This window comes from Canis lupus, chromosome 17 (assembly GCF_011100685.1).
Source record: "Canis lupus familiaris isolate Mischka breed German Shepherd chromosome 17, alternate assembly UU_Cfam_GSD_1.0, whole genome shotgun sequence".
In the NCBI taxonomy this organism is placed as follows: Eukaryota; Metazoa; Chordata; class Mammalia; order Carnivora; family Canidae; genus Canis; species Canis lupus.
Window position 1 is genome coordinate 38,607,016 of NC_049238.1, and position 18,065 is coordinate 38,625,080.

Genomic DNA, 18,065 nt, shown 5'->3' on the forward strand with positions numbered 1-18,065 from the left:
CTCCCTGGGCCCCAAATAGCAAAGAAGGAAAGAAGAAGTGAAGGGAGGGAGAGAGGGTAGATGGCCCATTTTATTTTATTATTTTATTTTAAAGATTTTATTTATTCATGAGTGATACACAGAGAGAGGCAGAGACACAGGCAGAGAGAGAAGCCGGTTCCTCACAGGGAGCCCAATGTGGGACTTGATCCCAGAACCCTGGGATCATGCCCTGAGCCAAAAGCAGATGCTCAAACACTAAGCCACCCAGGCGTCCCGACCCAATTTATTTTAAACTAATGACCACAAACCTCCAATCCATTGAGTTTCCATATTAAGTTTCCACTCAAAGATACCATTTTTATACTCTTCTCTCTCCTCAAACCTTTCTCTTCCTTGTGCCTCCCATATAGGCGTCCTTTCTCAGCTGATGACCTCACTTCACACTTTAGTGAGAAAATAGAAGCTTTCAGAGGGGGACTTAACTCATTGTTGTACCACCAGATTTATAAACTTACCTCAAGGACTCTACTCTGTCTTCTGTCCTGCTACAACAAAGGTGTCCTGCTCTTACTAAAGACAAGTCTCCCCTCTGGGCACCTGGGTGGCTCAGTGGTTGAGCATCTGCCTTTGGCTCAGGGTGTGATCCTAGGGTCCTGGGATTGAGTTACTCAACAGGTTCCCCACAGGTAGCCTGCTTCTCCCTCTGCGTATGTCTCTACCTTTCTCTCTGTCTCTCATGAATAAATAAATAAAATAGTTTAAAAAAAAAAGGAAAAGAAAAAAAAGACAAGTCTTCCCTCATGCACTGGATTCTACACCCTTTCACCTTCTCAAGATCTTCATCTCTCCAGTACCATGAATCTCTTCCCCCTTAACTGGATTATTCCATTAGTATGCAAACATGCTTCTATTTCCCCTCTACAAAAAACAAAAACAACTCCCTTGACCCCTATATCCTCTTTTAGCTACCTTCTTTCTCTTTCACATGAAAACTGTCTATACCAGCTATCTACACTTCCTCACCTCTCATTCTCTCCTCCACCTGTTCCATCTAATTTTTATCCCTCTCCCTTCTCTGAAGCTGTTCTTGTCGGTCAAGGTCTCCAATGACTTCCTTGTTGTCAAATCCAATGGATAGTTTTTATTTGTATTCAGTCCAGCCTCTCAGAACTCCCATCTGATTGTTCAGTCCCTCTCTCTTGAAATGCTCTTCCCTTAGGCTCATAGCACCACATTCTCCTGATTTTCCTTACCTCCATAGTTCCTCCTTCTCATGGGTTCCTCCTTCTCATACTGGTTCCTCCTCCACCTACCTCTAAACGCATCACCATGTATGGTGCATCAGGAGCCAATCCTAGACCACCAGTCGGTAACCACACATCCTAAGTGATCTTATCCAGACCCATGGCTTTAAACTAACCTGTATGTTGTGGTAGACTACATGTTCCCCACCCCCAAAATTCCTATGTTGGAATCTAATCCCCTGTGTCATGGTATATGGAGGTAGGGTCTTTAGGAGGTAATTAGGTCATGAGGGTAGAGCCCTCATGGATGGGATTAATGTCTTTGTAAGAAGGCAAGAGAGGTAGCTCAGGCACCTAGTCTATAGTAATTTATTATAGTAGCCCAAAGTGTCTAAGACGACCTCTAAATTTCTATCTAGATTTTCTCCCTGAGTTCTAGACTCATATCGAGCTGCACTTGATATTTACACTTAGCAACTCTAAAGAGTACTTGCTTCCCTTATCACCAGTCATTCCTACCAACCTCCTCTCCACCCAGTTTCTCCATCTCTGTGAATAATAACACCAACTCAATTGTTCAAGGCTTCCTCTCCTACATGAGACCCATCAGTCATTCCTCTTGGTTCTATCATCAAATTCTCTCTCCTGTTGTCCAATTCTCTGCATCTTCATTGACACCATCCTGTCCCAAACCATCATTTTATCCTGTACCTCTCTTGTATTCTTTTTATTTCCAAAATGATTTTTTTTATTTTTTTTTTTTTTAAATTTTTTTTATTTATTTATGATAGTCACAGAGAGAGAGAGAGAGAGAGGCAGAGACACAGGCAGAGGGAGAAGCAGGCTCCATGCACTGGGAGCCTGATGTGGGATTCGATCCCGGGTCTCCAGGATCACGCCCTGGGCCAAAGGCAGGCGCCAAACCGCTGCGCCACCCAGGGATCCCGATTTTTTTTTTTTCTTTTGCTAATTTTTTCCTGTGTCTGTCAGGGTCATTGGTTTGTAACCAGGACTGGCTCAAATTTGATGTTCAATGAATATTTCTGACTGAAAAATAGAATAATTTTTTTAAACTGTATTACATTTTATTTTCCCTAGAATTAGAACTTTTTTTTTTTCAGTTGTATAGTTGTCTGGCCATTTTATTGCAGAGCTGTTTTTCTGGTTGATGCACTCTGCATCAGAACAGATAAATCTAAAAAGAACTGCAAAACTGGAATAACTCATCACAGGTTCTGAGTTGGTGAGTGTAAACCTGAAACAGAGGCACCCGGAGATCAACTGCTATTATGGTCATCTCCACCCTGAGGATTTCAGAAATATCCAGCAACTATTTCCTTTAAAAGGACGAAACTTTGCCTTAAAACAAAAGAAAACAAAAAAACCTGCTAGATTGAGAAACTAAATTGATCAGGGAAATAACATTAGGAGTAAGAAGAAGAGAAGGTTCAAATAGGGAGCAGGGAAAGGTCCTACATGAAACAAAACCCAGAAACTACTATCACAGCAAAATACGACATCTAAGGTTCTCACCTTGGCAGGGTAGACCTGGAGGCCAAAATAGGAAATACAGCAGACTTTTCTGAAGCAGTTTAGCCCTGAGAGGCAGAGAAGTAACCATGTTTGGCACCCTTCACAGTAAAAAAGAGGTATGAGCTATGAAGCTGGGAAAGGTACCCCAAGCCATTCCTTTCTCAGAAATGTCCTTCCAGTAGTCAAGGTTAACACATTTTGCTTAAATTTTGGAAAAGAGAAGAATGTGATCTAGCCACACATAAGGTAATTACAAGAGAAAAATGAACTGTAAAATATTTTGTCAGGAAGATACCAGAAAAATGCAGACACAAAACAGATGAAAACTGACCTAACACTTCAAAAAGGGCTGAAATAAGACAATAATGAAAGCTTTGAGAAAAGTGCATCAATCAGAAAAATAGCTCTGCAATAAAGTGGCCAGACAACTATACAACTGAAAAAATATATATAATTCTAGGGAAAATAAAATGTAATACAGTTAAAAATAATTCTATTTTTCAGTCAGAAATATTCATTGAACATCAATGACCTGGTTACAAAACAATGACCCTGACAGACACAGGAAAAAAATTAGCAAAAGAAAAAAAAATCATTTTGGAAATAAACGGAATACAAGACAGTATAGACAACAGAGAAAAAATAAAAGGTAAAAGGGAGGATAATGAAAATAATGCAACAAAAGTAAAATAATACAAAAGACTTGCAAGAAATTGATAAAGATAAAAAGTAAGCAAAGGAAACTCCAACAGACTTGGAGTCTCTAAAGCAGAAAACAAGCAATGAAGCAGAACAAACACTTAAAACTGTTTATTGGGTATAATTTGTGTTTATTAATGGCAATATGTATATACATTTGCAAAACAGTTGCGGGTGTGCATGCAAAAGGTTGTTGACTTGTTTAGGCAATGCATGGAGTGTTCTGGATTCTCAGACTCTGGGCAATAACCCCCAAGACAGTTTTGAACTTTCAGATCTAACAAACTTGGTTTTGAACTCCAGTTGGATAGTTACAAGCTATGTATGGTACATTCTTTGTTGGGGCAAATGGCAGCAATAATTCTTTCTCCCTGTATTATCCTTGAGTTAGTTCCTTCCCATGCTACTGGGCTTGGCCATGGGATTTGTTTTGACCAATGGGAGAATAGCAAATATGATGCAAGCTAGATTTGGAAAGTGCCTGTGCTTGCCTCTCATGCTACTTTTGGAACTCAGCCACCTTTTACAAGCCCTGTTGAATCATGACAGACTCGTGGCCATGTCTCCATCACCCAGCTGACATTGAACTAACTCCTCCTCCTCCTCTTCACCAGATACCAGGCACCTAGGCCTTCCAACCCCCACTGAGCCAGGCTGGCCAGCTCACAAAATTGTAAGAAATAAATGTTTGCTGTTTTAAATCATAAGTTGTTGGCTGGTATGTGATGCTGCAAAAAACTGATTTATACACTACGTGATTTTAGATGAGTTTCTTAACTGGCGATAAGACAAGTATACCCCCCTGCATGGCTATTTTGAGGATTAAATAAGAAGATATATGCAAAGAGCAGGGCACAACATAAATACTTAACATAATAAAAACAATCTCTACAGGCTGGAATGAGGGCAGCCCTCAGGCTGGGGCACACTGGTTTAGTACTTTGTAAGCAGTCCTCACACCTCGGATGCCAGAGGGAAAGCATATGAAAGAACTGGAAGGAAGAAGGGACAGTAGTGGCTAAGATATGAAGGTGTGTGCTTCAGGTCACAACTCTAGTCACGGAAGAGAGGGAGTGCACTCTAGGCTTTTCCCTGGCACCCACCCCCATGCTACTGCCCCAGAAACAATGGATGCAAGGGCACTCAGCAGTTCAGCTGGCTCCTCCGGGAGCATAAAGTATGGACCTCCATGGACAGGAAACAAACCAAAGAGAAGGACAACCCTCATAGGCAACATGGATATCCAAATGTATCTTGGATTGCCTGAGACCAGACTCCCTGTTAACAGTGCATGCTAACTGGGCCCATTTGGCTTTGTTTTACAACTCATCCCTGTAGCTACCATAAAGGAAACTGCCATTGTTCGCGCCATTTTACATGGAAGAGAGCAAGACTCTAAGAATCACTCTAATTTGTCCAGGGATACACTGGAACCCAGCCCTATCTCCTTCCAGTTTTGAGGTTTGAATCCTAGACCTTTAGGGAACTGGAGGAGGCGTGGTGGATGGGGGTACCTGGAAGATGAGTACTAGCTGGACTTCAGAGGATCTAGGGGCTTCCTAGAAGGGCCAAGAGTGAGGAAACAGGTTACCATAGACCTTGAAGGAAAGGAGGGAGTCACCTCAGTGTGTATGAGAGACTGCAGAGGATGTGAGGGCAAGGAAGGCCTGGGAAGGCCTTGAAAATTGAAGTCATAGTCTGATGGGAAAGGGGTGATGTGCTGTTTCTAGGCAGAAAAAGAGTGCCTTGGACTAAGTAGTCTTGAAGGTTTCCCTCCAAATGAGGAGAATGGAGCCAAGCACCATGAAATTTCACATTTTATTATGAGCTGTCCATCAAAAGATGCTACCAAGAGAAGAAAAACATAAGGCAGAGTGGGAGATCTCACAACTGTAGAACCAGCAAAGGGCTCATTGGCAGAATATAGGGAAAATGCAAGCAGAAAAATGTCCAAGAGACCTCCACCAGAATTTCACAAGAGAAAATCCAGAAAGCCGGTAGATAGTAAGAAAGGTACTCAATATTCTTGGAAACTAGGAAATTCCTGGGGTTTTTTGTTTGTTTGTTTGTTTGGTTGGTTGGTTGGTTGGTTTGGTTTGGCTTTTCTTATTCCAAATTTCACTTTGTCAAAGAAACCTTGACAATTAGATACAGAATTAAGGTCTGATAATTCCAAGCATTAGACAGAATGGGAAGCACTCAAACACTTCTAGGGAGAGGATTGCAATTAGTAGAACCTCTTTCAAAAAATATTTGGTGTTACTGTGTTTTATAATGCTGAATATGCAACGTTGTGTTTCACAGAAATTCCGCTGTTCAGCAAACAGCCTCTAGAAATGCAGACTTATGGATATCAGAAGATGTATACCTGAATATTCATGACAGCAGTGTTTAAAATGGCCCTAGATTAGAAACATTTGTGAGCCCACAAAAGGATAAATGATCTGTGATTATGTATTTTGTTAATAGAATGGTGGGGCCCCTGGCTAAGTGGTTGAGCATCTGCCTTTGCTCAGGTTGTGATCCTGGGGTCCTGGGATCAAGCCCACAGCAGGCTCCTTTTGGGGAGTTTGCTTCTCCCTCTGCCTATGTGTCTGTCTCTCTCTTTGTGTGTCTCATGAATAAATAAAATCTTAAAAAAAAAAAAAAGAATGGAATACCAGACAACCTAAAAAGGAACACAATGTGGTAAAATTCAGAAGTGTGTTGAATAAAGAAGTGCATACTGTATGATTCGGCTTATGTAAAGTTCAAACAAAAGAACTAAACTATCATATTTTGCAATGTCTATTCAAGTGATAAGCTATACAGAAGGATGAGATTACCACAGAGGTCAAGCTCTTGCCCCACAGTTAAGATGTGGAGGGGAAGGAGTCAGACTTCTGGGGTGTGGGCAGTGTTCTATTTACTGACCTGAATGTGGTTTGGTGGATATTTCCTTTGTCATAAATCATCGTGCTTTATATTTTTGTTTTGTGCACATTTCTGCATGTGTGCCTCATTTTACCATGTAATGGTGTATTTAATTTAATTTAAATTTTTTTTCAAAATAAGCTTCAAACAAGATATACTAGTGTTGATTAGGTTAGAGACAGATTGCATTTCAAGGTAATGCACTTGGGTGGCTTGGGTGTTCCTTAATCACTTTAAAAACTGTGATGGGATTTGTTTCTCCTGATAGCCTGGATCTGTAGGATGATGAAGTCCAAAACCCAAAACCCTGAGACAAAGGAAGGGGCGTGGCTTGCTGCTTCCCCGCTCCTAGGAACCTGGTTGAGAAGTCAGCAATGAGGAAGTTGGGACTCTTCTCCTGGAGCTCAGAGTAGAACTTCCATCTTCCATGCTAGGGCTTCTTATTTCCTCTTTGAGATTCTAGCTCGGTGGCCTCTGCTCTCAGTAGGACCACAGGACTTCTCCTTACACGACCTCAAAGACTTGTAAGCTTGAGGAGGTAAGGGTTCCATCTGTTTGTGGAAATTTCAGTAAGCTAGTACATTGCAGGTAAGAGATAAACCAAACATGTGGGTCTTTTGCTCTGTTTGGTGTCATTTGGAGCACTAGTTGGGAGGGAAGGTGGCTGAGGAGTGAACCTCAGAGGAGGGTGGTGGGAAGGGCCAGCCCAGGCAGGTAGGACTTCTTGGATCTGGGCTTCCTACTGGGCCCATACATGGAGGATGAAGTGTCAGGGGAGGTCGGGGCCTCTCCTCACTCACGTATTCATTGTCTGGACTAAGTATCAACTACATGTCAAACACACTTTGATATGGTAAGGAACTTCTATTCAAGTATTGGAGATAGAAAATAGACCAAATATCCAACTTAAGTTGTATTTAGATCCTTGCTACTCAAAGTGTAGCCTGGGTACAAAGCAGCATCAGCATCATCTGGGAGTTTGGTAGAATGTCAGCCCCCAACCCCCCACCCCGCCTGATCCCAGACCAGTGACTCAGAATCAACATTTTAATAATCTCAAAACATGGTGTTAGATCATGGAAAGTGCCAGGGGGAAAAACAAATGGGGAAGGAGCATAGAGTGTCCCAGAGGTTGAGAGGGTCAGTCAAAGCTGTGCGAAGGTGACATTCTAACTAGGGCAAGAAGGAGGAGTCTTGAGAAGGAGCTAAGTACCGTAAAGAGCTTTGTAGGCTTCTGAAGGAGGACAAAGGCCCTGAGGACAAGGTGTGCCTGCCTGTTCCCCTCCAGCCTGGAAAAGGGTGTGGCTTCCAGGGAGGAGCTATGGGAATGCTGTCAGAAACCAGAAACCTCCCATCAGTGGGACAACCAGTGGTGTCTGGGCTTTTGGGCACTTGGGGATTTGGGCTTCCTTCTGTGTGAGGGAGGACAGGACATCTGATGGACTTTGAGGGAAAGGGTGACTTTAAGCAGGATGACGTAAAGGATTATTCTGGCTGCTGGGAAGCTCTAGGAAGAGCAAGCTCCCCAAACGTCCTGTAAGTTCCCTTGGAGAGGCTCAGACTAGAATTGCCTGGGTCTGGGGCTGATAGCCTTACACAGAAGGAAATGCCTCAGGGAACTGGATTTCACCTGGATGTTATTTTGCCAGTTCAGCTTTCTACTCTATGGTGTAACCCTGTTTGTCTTAATATACAGCACCCCAACTAAGAAAACAAAGCCAGAGGGGCAGAGACGAGGCAGAGAAGTAGGCAGGGCTGTGACAAGCTAGCAGAGCATGGAGAAAAGTAGAAGTTGAGGTAAGGGAGCAGAGTTCCATGGCCTGAGGAAACGTGTCTCTTACAGAGAGGCTGGCGTCTGGGAAAAAGGGGGTATAGTTGTGGCTGGTACTTGGAGACTGAGGAATCAGTACAGGCCAGCAGCGGGGGACCTGGGGTCTTACAAGGAACTATTTTAAAACAATAGGAAACATAGGGGGTTTGATAGAGAAGGCATAATCAGTCTGACTTTAAAAACAACAAAAAAAAAAAATGAAAAAAGTATGTAATTCCTCTGGCTGCTTCCTGGAGCACGACTCAAGAGTTTGTTAAAGTGGAAGCTGATTTGTAGTGCAGGTGAGAGAAGACTGGGCTTGAACAGGGAGGGGACAGTGAGGATGGAAGGCAGGCAGTACATTGCAGGGGTGTTTTTCATAGGTAAAATAGGCCAGACTTGATGGATCTCACGGTACAGACATCTGCCAACAGCTGAGTCTTTTGTAAGCAGGGCCTACTTCACTCTGCTCAGTGTGCCTTCCCCCTGCCCACATGCCCTCCATCAGCCTTCCAGGACACAGCCGGGACCTCTCCTCTCCCAGCCAGCACTTGTCTCGGCTCTTTTGCATATTGAGGGGGCGGGGTATGTCAGCCATCACACAAGACTGTCAGCTTCCCCAGGGCAGAGGCCATGCCTGTTGAGTTCACATACTTGCCCAATACCAGGCATACCACCTGGCTCAGGGTGTATGCTCCACTGAGCATGCGTCCCAGCTGGGCAGCGATCAGTAGCACACCTCACACCACAGGGGACACTATATAGGAGGAAGCAGAGATCCTGAAAGCATAAGACAATGATACAAGTCAACCCATGGGTAAGCAACCAACCCAGCTGCAAATCAAATCCATGTCTGCCTGCAGTTGTGACCTGCCCAAAGGCACTCATACCAGAAGTGAAACCCAGCCCTGGCCCAGCACCTGTGGGCCAAGTCCTCCCAGGGCATGGACGCCCTAGAGCATATACTCTGGCACCTTCCTCTTTTAGGGTAGGCACCCTGCGCTCTTCACCACCATCCCGTACTAACAGATCCTTTGCCGGTGGAGCATTCACTCTTCCTTATTCTTCCATCTTGAGGAGGGGACCTGAGACCTGAGGCCTCTCTGAAGTTATTTCATTTTGCCAGGATCCAGAATTGATTTAAGAACCTCTACAAAGGTCTCAGTTTAGGTGAGACATAAATTTTCTTTCTTTCTTCTTTCTTTCTTTCTTTCTTTCTTTCTTTCTTTCTTTCTTTCTTTCTTTCTTTCTTTCTTCTTTCTTTTCTTTCTTCTTCTTTCTCTCTTTTTTAAATCACGGTCCACACCTGTTCTGTCATGGCAAGAACCCTTCCTCAAAATGACCCTTTGTGCACTGAAATAGGAAATGGGCCTAAATACATTGTTTGGGATGAAAAGCTGAGTCGAGAACCAGAATGTGCCATCTGACTTCACACCTGTTGGATCAGAGTTTAGATAAAAGTCTGCAGGAATACAGTAGTTATTCCTAGAAGGGGAAACCAGGGAAAACTGATTTTACAGTGTATAATTGTCACTGTGATTTTTTAAAAATTGTTTTAGGGGTTATTGTGGGGTTTTTTTTTTTGTTTTACTTTTAGCACAAACAGGTATTTATTTTGATTAAATGGAAAGACAAAATAAGGTAGAACTGATAAAAGTTCTCCAAACTTTTAGAGTTCTCCAAACTTTTAGACCACCAGTAGCCCATTGGATGTTGCCACATCATTCCAACAACCCCTGGGAGTATTAATCATTAACAGCCAATGACCGGCTGCTCTGTACCCAGCACCGTTCCAAGCCCTTCATTTGTAATTACTCTTTAAACCTCACAACACCTATAAGGTTGGTACCAATATTAGAGCAGTTAAGTGAATAGGTTCTGGACCCTCTCTCTCTGATTCAGACCTTGGCTCTTCCCCTTCCTAGTCGTGTGACCTTAAGTTATTTGAACTCCAACTCAAGTTTCCTCATTTGTAAAAAAGAAATCAGGGATCCCTGGGTGGCACAGCGGTTTAGTGCCTGCCTTTGGCCCAGGGCGCGATCCTGGAGACCCGGGATCGAGTCCCACGTCGGGCTCCCGGTGCGTGGAGCCTGCTTCTCCCTCTGCCTATGTCTCTGCCTCTCTCTCTCTCTCTGTGTGACTATCATAAATAAAAATTAAAATTAAAAAAAAATCATGATAGGTCCAGGTTTTACCACAATTTATAGCATCTTCCTTTTCTTCCATCCAGCTATGAAGTTATGTGTGTGTGTGTGTGTGTGTGTGTGTGTGTGTGTGTGTGTGAGAGAGAGAGAGAGAGAGAGAGAGAGAGAGAATGCTTGAGGACCCCTATTATTTCTTGGTGCATAAGCACAGGGACAAGCCAGTTCTATCTTTATAGAACTTATGAATGATTTTAGTTTCAGTTAGTTGCTTGATATCTTTTTGTTTTCTTAGAAATAACTTGATGTTTTTTCAATACACAACTAATAGCATTTATGCCAAAAAATCATAACAATTAAGAAAGACTAACATCCATAATGCCCAAACCTAGGCATAACCACTGGTAAATTTTACACATCAATTTTATATTTCTAATCCTTGGATTTATAGTGTTTTAGGACTTGTTTTCTTAGTCTGTTACATTTTATGATTCTCAGCCTATGTCAAAAATATGCAGTTTCAATATCAATGGCTACATTGTATTTATAGTATATGAACATAATATAATCTCCACTAGAAATTTGAGAGCCTAGTCTTTTCCAATGACAAAAGAACGTATTTATAGCAAAATGATACATTTAATAAACTTTTTCTTCCATCTTCCCTAGCAGAGATTCATCTATAGTCAACATAATGGAAAATTCTAAGATTTATGACTCTTTTCAACATGAACTTGAGGACTATGTTAGAAAGCAGAAAGCCAGAGGGTTACAACCAGAGGTTTGCTTTAGAAAGATGACAGAGGACTCTGCATACAGAGAAAGGAGCCACACTGCACCCAAACCTCTAATGCTGGAGCAGAGACCCTTCTTCAGGAGGTCCCATGCATTTTCCAGTTCCCATGAAAGGCAGAGAACGATGGAAAATCAGTTACCCCCATGGTTCAAATTTCATCACTCCAGACAAAGACTGGAGTCTCTAAACCACTGTCAGGAAAAACATGACCATTTCTTCAAGAATCTGTGGCTTCCAAACCCTGTGCAAGGAAAGACCCCCATCCCTCAGGCTGCACAACACAGAAAAGATACCAGCCACCTCTGGGAGCAGGGTCCCACCAGAGCCCATCAGGCTGGAGATCAAGAAGGCCGGAGGCGAAGGTCCAGGGAGGAGGGGAGAGAAGGACGCAGCAAGGAGGGGCAGGTTGAGGGGAAGACAAAGCATCATGAGGATGGAGATTCCCACAAAGAGAGCAAGAAGGCCAGGGTGCAGCCAGTCAGCACAGAGAAGCCGAAACACAGAAGGAAGCGCCACCAAGATACCACAAAGGAGGGAAGAAGGTCTCAGAGAGAGAAGAAGCAACCTGGCAAAGAAAGCACGCCGGAGAGGGACCTGTGGGATGAAGCTATCCTCGGCAGTTGTTACTGATTTTGGAGGATTTGGGGCCCTGATATAAAATGATGTGGAGATGTTGGAAAGGCTGGATTAAATGACATTGAAGCAATTCAATGGCCACCACTTCAAAAAAAAAATAAAATTTGATCCCCACCTCAGATTCTGTTCAAATGTAAAACACAAATGGTTTCAATGATGTCAGTATAAAAACTAAAATGTAAAACTATTAGGAGAAAAGATAGGAGAGGGGCTTTTAATTTGGGACTGTGAATGGCCTTCCTGAATGAGACACATTAGTCAGGGTCCATAAAGATGAAAAAATAATAAATGTAATTGCAGAGACATTTAAAATCTATAGAACTGAATGTCTTTTTGTAAATTCTTCTGAGAACAAATTAAAAGACAAACATTGTATATATGTGCAGAACAACACCTCCAGAAAGATACACTGAACTGTTGGCTCTGGGGGCAAAAAACCAAGTGGGTAGGGGACAGAGGTGGCAGGTAGACTAAATTTTCAAAGTGTTCACTTATTTTTGTTTTGAATTTGGTAATATTTGTAACCTTTTATTTTTTAAAAAATATTTTTAAAAAATTTTAAGGAATCAGGGCGCCTGGGTGGCTCAGTTGTTGAGCATCTGCCTTCAGCTCAGGGCGTGATCCCGGGGTCCTGGGATCGAATCCCACGTTGGGCTCCCCAGAGGGAGCCTGATTCTCTCTCTCTATGTCTCTGCCTCCCTCTCTGTCTTTCATGAATAAGAAAATAAAATCTTTAAAAAAAAATTTTAAGGAATCTCTCACAACCCTGGGATCAAGAGTCGCCTGCCCACTCCACCCACTGAGCCAGCCAGGTGCCCCAAGATTATTACCACTTAAATAAGCAAATATTTTTTACGGCAAGCAACACACTGGGAAAAAAACATTTGCAGCACTCTATATTAATATCTTTGTGTCAGTTATCAAATTATTGCTTCTTAGCTCCAAAGAGCTTCTTTGCCCCTCTGTGCAACTGGACAGAGAAACTGGTCTCCTTTGCCAGCTGGCTTGATGTTATTCTCAGCCAGTAGAGGGCGCTGGAGGGACACCATAAACTGGGACAGGAGGGCCTTCCTTTTCCCAAGGTTGCTGGTTTTCCCATAGCAGCAAGTCCTTGCCTCTGTGTGTGTGATGTACGGGCAGTCCAAGCCCTGTGACAAATTTTTGGTCCCTATTGAACTGTGTGATCAATGTGTTCCGTATTCTCTCTGCAGAGGTCCAAATCTCAGGCATGTGGGGGAACTCCTAAGTTTCTCACTTTCTTCCATGTTCACCTCCCTCAAAGGGTCAAGGGTGGGCAAACGGCAGCTTGCAGTCCAAATCTAGATGCCTTCCGGCTTCTGTACTGCCCCCCATTTAAGAATAGTTCTTACATTTGAACCCCAACCAAGCAAAATGTTATCCCAACAAAATGGATCATTCCCATTCTTCTCATTAAAGAACTTTATTCCAAAGCTGGTACTCACTTACTATTCTATTTTTATTTTTTTTAAATAATTTTTAAAAGATTTTATTTATTTGAGAGAGAACATGTGAGTGCAAGTGCAAATGGGGGAGGGGCTGAGGAAGAGGGAGAGAATCTTAAGCAGACTCCACCCTGAGCCCAGAATCCCAGACAGGGCTCCATCTCATGACCCTGAGATCATGACCTGAGCCAAAATCAAGAGTCAGACACTTAACTGACTGAGCCACCCCGGCACCCCTACTATATTTTTATCAATAAAATATTGTGGAGATTTGTATTCTATATTATTATACATGATATTACACAAAGCCTAAAATATTTACTACCTGACCTTTTACAGAAAAAGTTTGCAATCCTTGCCTCAGAGACTTCTTGTACCACTTTTGGTAGTTAACAACATTTTGTTTACATTTTTTCCTATTTAATTTTCTCTTTAAATTACTGGAATGGGGGATGCCCGATTGAATGTCTGCTTGAATGGTTGAATGTTGCCTTTGGTTGAATGTTTGCCTTTGGCTCAGGGCATGATCCTGGGGTCCTAGAATTGAGTTCTGCTTTGGGCTTCCTGCAGGGAGACTGCTTCTCCCTCTGCCTCTCTCTGTGTCTCTCATGAATAAATGAATAAAATTTTTTTTAAATAAATAAAATCTTGATTTAATTAATTAATTACTGGAATGGTTTGTGTTCTGATTGAGCCCTAACTGATACAGCCCTAATAGACAAATAGCATCTACCAATTAATAAGAAAATATACAACTCAACAGGAAAGTAGGCATTTACCTATAGATTTAGTTAACAAATATTAAATATTGTTTCAGGTACTAAGATAAAGCAGAAAATGAAATATAGATGAGAAACACAGACAGAGAGAAGAAAGGAAGGCTTTGTTGATGTATAAAATGGAACTCGTTTCTGGGCTTGGGTCATAATGAGCAAGTAACTCACCAAGATGTAGGCCTGGAAGGACTTTGAGGATCTTGGAGGTTGTGGGAGTAATTGTTTGCTGATTGACACCATCCGACAGTTGTTGAACATTGGCATCCCTAATCCCCATCTACAAAATGCCAGTAGCTCCTTCTCCCTACCTAAATGTTGAGACAATCAACACAGGCCCCCTCCCAGAGGTTGCTCTTCATTCTGAGAAAGCCTGGCTTAGCCTCTGGAAGCTCAACTGACAGTTTAAAATCAGATCCTTGATTCCCTTTGTCCCCAGTGACAACCCAGTTATGTAGGCAAGAAGCAAGGCTGGTACCTTATCCCCATTTATCAGATGAGGAAATCAAGGCTAGGGGACTGGAAGAACCAGGAAATTATTCTAATCAAGATGCTCTGAGACCTGACCCACTGTTCTTTACACTCACCTTTGTTTCCAAATGTTACTTTAAAAATCAATCGGTCTACCACATTAATAGAACAAAGGGAAAAAAGCCTCAATTGAACAGAAAAAGCATTTGACGAAATCCAATAGCCATTCACGGTAAAAACAAAACAAAACAAAACAAAACAAAAAACCTCAGAAAACTAACAATAAATGGGACTTCCTTAACATGATAAAATACACTTATGAAAGACCATAGCTAACATATTCAATGACAGAAGACTAACAACTTTTCTAAGAACAGCAATGAGATACAGATACCTACCCTCATTGCTCCTATTCAATATTACATTGCTAGTTTTACCAGAACAATTAGAGAAGAAAGAGAAAGGCATCCAAATTGGAAAGAAAAAAGTATAACTATCTATACTCTCAGATGGCATGATCCTATATATAGAAAAATCTCAATCCACAAAAAAAAAAAAAAAAAAAAAAGACTAAACCTGCTAAAGCTAATAAAATCAGCAAAGTTGCAACCTGCAGGGTACAAGAGCAACACATAAAAATCAGTTGTGTTTCTGTACCCTAGCAATGAACAATCTAAAAAGGAAAATGCTTTTAAATTTCATTTATAATAGAATCCCCCCCCCAAAAAAAAAATACCGGAGAATAAATTTAACCAGAAGGTCAAAGATTGTACATTGAAAACTAAAAGACATATTGCTGATGGAAATTAAAGAAGATTCAAAGAAATGGAAAGACATCCTGTGTTTATGGATCGTAAAACTTAATATTGTTAAGATGGCAATACTATCCAGAGCAATCTACAAATTAAGTGCAATCCCATCAAAATACCAATAGGCTTTTTTGCAGAAATGACAATTTGTATGAAAATATAAGGGGCCCCAGCTAGGTAAAACAACATTTAAAAAAAAGAACAAAGTTGAACAACTCACACTTCCCAATTTTTTTTTTCACACTTCTGATTTTAAAACTTATTACAAAGCTACCTGTAGTAGTCAGGGTCCTCTAGAGATACTAAATTAATGTTAGACATCTTTTCATGTGCTTATTGGCCATTCATATCTCTCTTTTGTGTGTCTATTCAAATTCTTTACTCATTTTAAAAATTGGGTTGTCTTTGCTATTGAGTTATAAGAGCTCTTTATATATTTCAGATCCTAGAGCCACACACACACACACACACAAACACACACATGATTTATTTTAAGGTATTGGTTTATGCAATTATGGAGGCTGGGAAGTCCCATGAAATACTATCTGCAAGTTGGATACCAAGGAAAGCAGAGGGTGTTGTTTGAAGGCCTAAGAGCCTAGGGGCCAGTGATGTGAATTCCAGTCCAAGTTCAAAGGCCTGAGAATCAGGAGTGTGTGAGGGCAAGAGAAGACAGATGTCCTAGCTAGGCATACAGGCAGAGGGAGGACAAATCTAACTTTCCTCCATCCTTTTGTTTAATTCAGGCCCTCAGTGAATTGGAGGGTAGTCATCCATATTGGGAAATCTACTTTACTCAGTAAAGTGTATTTCACTCAGTACACCAGTTCAAATACTAATCTCTTCCAGAGACAACCTCACAGATACACCCAGAAATAAAGTTTAATCAGATATCTGGGTATTCGTTGCCTAGCCAGGTTGACATAAAATTGAGCATCCCATTACATCAATCAAAATAGTGTGCTGCTGGCATAAAGATAGACATATAGATCAGTGGAACAGAATTGAGAATCTAGAACTAAGTCCGTACATTTATGGTCAATTGACCTTCAACAAGGTTGCAAAGAATTCAATGGGAAAAGAAGAGTCTCTTCTTGATGCCAAGACAACTTGCAAAAGAGTGAGGTTGAATTCCTACTTCACACCATATACAAAAACAAACTCAAAATGGATCAACTGAAATATAAAAGCTAAAATTATAAAACTCTTAGGAGAAAACATCAAAGTAAATATTGGATTTAGCAATGGATTCTGAGATGTGACACCAAAAGCATGAGGAACAAAAGAAAAATACATAAGTTGAGCTTCATCAAAATTAAAGTTTTATGTGTTAAAGGACATTAAAAGTGAAAAGACAACCAACAGTACAAGAGAAAATATTTGCAAATCATATATCAAAGGCTCTAGTATCCAAAATATATAAAGAGCTCTTATAACTCAAGAAAAAAAGACAACCCAATTATTTTTTTTTAAGTTTTTTTAAAAATTTTTATTTCTTTATGATAGTCACAGAGAGAGAGAGAGAGAGAGGCAGAGACATAGGCAGAGGGAGAAGCAGGCTCCATGCACTGGGAGCCCGACGTGGGATTCGATCCCGGGTCTCCAGGATCGCGCCCTGGGCCAAAGGCAGGCGCTAAACTGCTGCGCCACCCAGGGATCCCCCAATTCTTAAAATGAGTAAAGAATTTGAATAGACATACAAAGAAGAGATATAAACGGCCAATAAGCTCATGAAAAAATGTCTAACATTAATCATTCTGGAAATGCAAATCAAAACCACAATGAGATATCATATCAAAGCCACTAGGATGGATATATATTTTTTTAAAAGTAACAAGTGTTGGTGAAGATGTGGGAAATTAGAGCCCACATACATTATTGGTGGGAATGTAAAATGTAACAGCTCCTATGGAAAACAGTTGGGCAGCTCCTCAAAAAGTTAAACATAGAAATACCATACAACTAAGCAATGACACTCCTAGGCATATGCCCAAAAGAACTGAAAACAAGTACTCAAATACATATTCGTACAAGAATGTTTATGGCAGCCTTATTCACAATAGCCAAAGGTAGAAATAACCAAAGTGTCCATTAACAGATGAATCCATAAACAAGTCCTCTTATGCACATGCAACAGAATATTACTCAGCTATAAGAAGAAATGAAGTACTGATGCTACAGCATGGATGAATCTCAAAAATGTTATGCTAAGTGAAGGAAACCAGATACAAAAGGCCACATGTTATATGATTCCATTTATATGAGATGTCCAGAATAGGTAAATCCACAGAGATGAATTGAAGATTTGTGGAAAAGGGACAATAGAAGGTGACTACATACTTGGTACAGGGATTGCTTCGGGGGAGATGAAAATGTTTTAGAACTAGACAGAGGTAGGTAGTGTTTGCATTACAATCTGAATGTACTACCACTGGATTGTACACTTTAAAATGGTTAATTCTATGTTATGTGAATTTCACTTCAATTAAGAAGAAAAAAAAAAGCTCACTAGTGTGGGTCTCCCCAGGGCTGTCTGCCCTGTGTGTACTCAGCCTCACACTTGCTCACAGGAACAAGGAAACTGTTGAGGGAGACTCAGGCCTCTGGCTGAGCTGTAGGAGCAGCCCTTCCTCCCTTGCAAATGTGAGCCCTTGAAGGCAAGGCCTGGGTCTTTTTTTTTTTTTTTAATTAGTTTCAGAGTAGAAATTAGTGATTCATCAGTTACATATAACACCCAGTGCTCATGGCATCACGTGCCTTCCTTAATGCCCATCACCCAGCTACCCCATCCCCCA

At 41.3% G+C, this 18,065-nt stretch overlaps 1 protein-coding gene across 3 annotated transcripts; it reads left to right on the top strand.

The window, feature by feature from the left end:
• The first annotated feature begins 6,664 nt into the window (after positions 1–6,664).
• Positions 6,665–12,072, top strand: LOC111090401 (zinc finger matrin-type protein 1-like). 3 transcript variants are annotated; one of them, XM_038561520.1, is made up of 2 exons: positions 6,665–6,909; positions 10,992–12,072. In XM_038561520.1, the coding sequence occupies exon 2, from the start codon at positions 11,017–11,019 to the stop codon at positions 11,746–11,748; it is 732 nt and encodes a 243-aa protein (XP_038417448.1). In that variant the 5' UTR covers positions 6,665–6,909; positions 10,992–11,016; the 3' UTR covers positions 11,749–12,072. The 3 variants fall into 3 exon arrangements, with proteins under 3 accessions (XP_038417448.1, XP_038417447.1, XP_038417449.1); XM_038561519.1 differs by having other exon boundaries at positions 10,995–12,072; XM_038561521.1 differs by lacking the exon at positions 6,665–6,909 and adding an exon at positions 9,165–9,351 and having other exon boundaries at positions 10,995–12,072.
• Positions 12,073–18,065: the final 5,993 nt, after the last annotated feature.